General features: G+C 43.9%; 1 protein-coding gene across 2 annotated transcripts in view; it reads right to left on the reverse strand.

The window, feature by feature from the left end:
* Nucleotides 1-1,202: 1,202 nt before the first annotated feature.
* LOC122548665 (sperm acrosome membrane-associated protein 1-like) overlaps nucleotides 1,203-4,767 on the reverse strand; it is a 206,112-nt gene continuing 202,547 nt past the window's right edge. The window contains exon 7 of one of the 2 annotated variants that reach the window (XM_043687498.1): nucleotides 1,203-2,143. In XM_043687498.1, coding sequence (XP_043543433.1) covers nucleotides 1,402-2,143 — 742 coding nt within the window. In that variant the 3' untranslated portion in view covers nucleotides 1,203-1,401. The remainder of the gene's footprint in view (nucleotides 2,144-4,767) is intronic. The other variant, XM_043687499.1, reaches the window with a different exon arrangement.

Here is a 4,767-nt window from a genome sequence, read left to right on the forward strand (position 1 = left end):
CCCCTACCCAGGGAAAAAGACCTTAGCTATTCACCTTACCTATGCCCCTTGCGATGTTATAAACCTTTATAGCATCACCCCTCAGTCACCTACCAGTGAAAAGTGCCAGCCTATCCAACCTCTCTTTACAACTCAAACCCTCTAGATTCAGTAACATCCTTGTAAATCTTTTATGCACCTTTTCCAGTTTAATTACACCCTTCCTATTGCAGGGCAACCAGAATTGTATTCCAAATGTGGCCTTAATTGATGAGTCTTTTGAGTCAGTTTGGGTTGACTTGAAGGTCTCATGTCTGGTAGGAGATGGGAGGGTTCGGAAGTGGAGTTAGGTCCAGTAGGTGTGGGGTTCAGGGGCAAGGAGTTGCTGGGTTACAGGGTTGGGGTAGGAGTCAGTCAGATTCTGAGAGGGTGCTTCGGGGGCTGGGTCATTTCTAATGGTGTTAGGAATAGTATCAAGTCCTGGGAGGGCCTAAGGATTTCAGATCCTAGGGGTAAAAGGGTACCAGAAGGCAGGTAGGAGTTGTCAGGCTCCTCAGGGGCAAGTGGGTGTTGGGTTCAATGGTGGAGTATCAGGTCCTAGGAGAGAGGGATCTTTGGGTCCTTGCAGCAAAGGGAGATGTGAGGTCCAGTTGATGAAGGAGGATAGGGTCTGTGGTGGTGGTTCTGGGTGTAGAGGGGCTTTCCAATCAGGTGGCAGGGAAGGTGGATGGGTGGTTTGGGTCTAACAGCGGGATGGCAAGGGTCTCAACTCTCAGGATGAGAGGGATACCAGGTTTACAGTTGGGGTAGGGTGGAGGGGCAGTGCTCGCAGGTCCCAGCAGATAAGGATCTGGGGGTGTTAGGGGTCTGTAGAGGGTGTATTGTTCAGTTTAATAATTCAGCAGCAGTTAGATTAGATCTGTAATAGTCTAACTTTTCCTGAGTAGCTATTTACGTAGCTGTAACAGAAACCACCGATTTTACTGCATACCTTTGGAGGATTCCAGGAGTAAGGGAATTTCCCAGCGCAATGTTCAATTTCCTGGGTAATCCCCTCAGTCTGCTACATTGGGAATTCCACAGGGTCCCTCTGCACAAATCCCATTTATGCTACAGAAATCTAGCCATCAGAAAATCCGGGCTAGTTATGTCCTGTGAGCAGTAACAGGGCACTAAAACATCAAACACAGACTAGAAATACCTATCAACACTTACAGGTTTTATTTCAAATGTTTTATATTGATTGTAGATTGTGTTGTGAATTATTTTACAACAATGCTGTTTTATTCAGTCAATGTTCTTTGATTACAGTTCAATAGGATTATCTTATACATGGAAAGAAACTGGTTTGAGTCGGTCAGATTCTTTGCTTTGCTTAAACTTACAACCGTTGCATACACATGGAGCTGTCAATGGCTGAAGTTAGCTCTTCCCCATATTGTCAGCCTTCCCCATATTGCAGCCTTGGCTGCATGCCTCTTCTGCACCAGATTTATTCATGTGGGGCAACTCTCTTGCCGATGCCATCACAGGCCCAGGAGTAAATGTAGGCCGAGGAGTAAATGTAGGCCCAGGAGTAAGTGTAGGTGCAGGAGTAAGTGTAGGCCTAGGAGTAAGTGTAGGCCTAGGGGTAAGTGTAGGCCCAGGAGTGAATGTAGGCCCAGGAGTGAATGTAGGCCCAGGAGTAAATGTAGGCCCAGGAGTGAATGTAGGCCCAGGACTGAATGTAGGCCCAGGACTGAATGTAGGCCCACGAGTGAATGTAGGCCCACGAGTGAATGTAGGCCCAGGAGTGAATGTAGGCCCAGGTGTAAGTGTAGGCCTAGGAGTAAGTGTACGCAGTGTGGGTGCAGACCGAATGGGACAGGGTGGCGGAGCTGTTGTAGGGTGTGGAATTGATTTCGAGCGCAATATTTGAGAAGCCGCTTTTGGACGAGGTGGTGGTGGACCGAGAGGCCGTGTTGGTCTCCTCCGTGGCGAGAGAGGTCGGGATGGCGAGGGAGACGGTGGCTGGGGTGGGAGGTTTTGGCGACTGGACGGAGATGCTGCCAGATGTGATTCCTGCTTCTTCACACGTTTCTTCACGAGTTTTCTGCTGCTGTATTGGGCGGGTAGTGGAGGTCGCGGAGGGGGCACCTTTTTCTTCACACTCTGCTTAGATCTCCTGCAACAGAAGAAGAGGATTTTTAAAAAGCTGAAAAAGCTGTACAGTTATAGTCACCCAAATGACTCATTTTAGTTTTTTTTTGCAAAGATATATTTTATTCATTAAAAAATGTCAATGTACATACACAGTCTCTAAAGCACTTCATTTCTGTATATTCTTTGCATCTTGATAACAAACAAACATTGGGGTTTGACTTTATAGTTATAACAAACTCAAAGGCATTTCTTAATTATGCAAAGTGCTATTTACATGCATTTGACGCACAGGGAATGGACCCCCATTGTGCTTTGGCAGAGAGACCTTAGATGGTGGGCTTTCCCCACTGAGCCTTTGGTGCATCTCTCAGCACGTGGTCCTGGAGCTTGGAATGTGCCAGTCTGCAACATTCGGTCAAGGTCAGCTCTTTGCACTGGAAGACCAACAAGTTTTGGGCAGGCTAAAGAGCGTCTTTCGTCAAGTTGATGGTCTTCCAGGTGTACTCAATGTTTGTCTTGGTCTGAGTCCTGGGGAGCAGCCCGTACAGCACTGGGTCCTGCATCATGTACTTCACTTCAGTGTTTGGTGAGATTGGACTCATATAGTTTCTTTCAGTTATTTTACATCACTGTTTGATGGGGAGGGTGGTTATTGTTTTCTCATGCAACTAATGATTAAAGAACAGCGAACACATCTTTAAGTCTTTAAACCCAAGGGTTTCATAGGCCAAATATCGGAAAAATGTAGGGAGCCCAGAAATACAAACCACAAACTGACAAGTCACCTATTTACACAGGAAGTGGTGAGAATGTGAAACACATTCCTCCAAAATGTGATTGAGACAAATAACAGACATGAACTAAAGGGGAACTAGTTAAAGACACAGGGGAGAAAGGGACATGTGGATAGACTTAAATGAATGGGGTGAGGATCACGTGGAACATTAAGATCAGCACAGGCTAGTAAGGCTGAAAGCCGAACTATTTAATTCCATGATCTCCTTTTAGAGAATTGGTGGAAATTATTCAGCTCCCTCTCAGCCGACTTTTCAAAGTTTGAATTGTCATAGATTGACAACTGGGAAGGTTCAAGCGGCAACAGATGCTATAACCTACTGCACACCCAAACAACTGCTTGATGTGTATTTTTGAAGTACTACTCAATGCTTTTTTTATGTACTAAGCAGATATCCGAGTTGTTGCAGACAGAGAGTTGGAACTTGCGCTGTTGCGGGAGTGGAACAGTGCATTGCCATAGGAAGAATTTATAGAGAAATTGTGGAAAACAATGAAATGTTTTGTTAAACATGCTGGAGAATAAATCATGTGTTCATTACCTACTGAATAATTATCATTTGGATAACAAAATAAAGAAGCAGATCACATTTATAGGAGCAAATACATGTGTGCATCTAACAGCTGTCAATGCATAAACCATCCCTTGAATATTATGGGGTGGAACTGCTTTGGACCAAAACATAAAATTGCAGCCCAAATGTACAAAAACTTTTCCTTCTCAAATTTCCAATAAAGTTCAGTTACAAAGTATAACAGTTTAGGCAAGAAGAGCTAGTGCTTCCAATTAAACCTATTGGACTATAACCTGGTGTTGTGTGATTTTTAACTTTGTGCACCCCACTCCAAAACCAGCATCTCCAAATCATTGGAGACAGGCACTGGATAGATAATTGAACATAATTATGATGACTATTAAGGCCCTATTCTCACACCTACTGAGATTTCCCAGTCAGGCTGGTGCATCAAGTTGGGCTAGGTCCAGAAAGGTAGCAAGATAGTGGGGGGGTAGGCAGCATTACCCACCTGACCTGTGCCTGTCATACCAACATGAATTATGAGAAGGAATATGCCATTCAACCCCTCTATCCTGCTCCATCATTCAGTAAGATCATGGTTGATCTGATTGAAGACTCAATTCCGCAATTCCGTTTATCCCTAATAACGGTTAACTCTTTCATTAGTCAAGAATCCAGGAAACCTATGTCCTGATGTACGTCCAAGTTCTGCACTCTCTTTTTAAATAATACACTGAGTTTTAATTCTTCCTGCAAAGGTGAACAAAATACACCCTTTTACCCATTTATGGTGACTCAATATGCTAACATCTGTTTCCCAGTAGCCAGCCAATTCTCTATCCACACTAATGTGTTACCACTACACCATGACTTTTGCTCTGCATGGTAATCCTTGAAATGGCACTTTGTCAAATGTCTTCAGAAAATCTATGTACAGTATACCCACTACTTCTTTATCTACATTGCCTGGAACTTTCCCCAAACAATAAATTACCTAAATAATTTACGTGTTATGGACTATGCCAGACCACTTAAAACATTCTTAAGCAGACAGCCCAATTTGTTTTCGTAAGTGTACAGTGAAAATTACCTGGTTAAGTTAGCTAGGTTGACTACCAGGTTTTAAAACAGACAAAAATTTATTCACAAAATTATGGAATGAAACACAAAGAACAGAATAAAGAACACCTACAGTGTTCTACAGAGATCTACAAACTACCACATGCAGTGGTAGTTTGGCACACTGACCTCTACATCGCTGAAGCCAGGCGCCAACTTGAAGACACCTCCTCCTACCGCCCCCTCAACCATGACCTCACCCCCCATCACCAAA

This window comes from Chiloscyllium plagiosum, chromosome 3 (assembly GCF_004010195.1).
Source record: "Chiloscyllium plagiosum isolate BGI_BamShark_2017 chromosome 3, ASM401019v2, whole genome shotgun sequence".
Lineage (NCBI taxonomy): Eukaryota > Metazoa > Chordata > Chondrichthyes > Orectolobiformes > Hemiscylliidae > Chiloscyllium > Chiloscyllium plagiosum.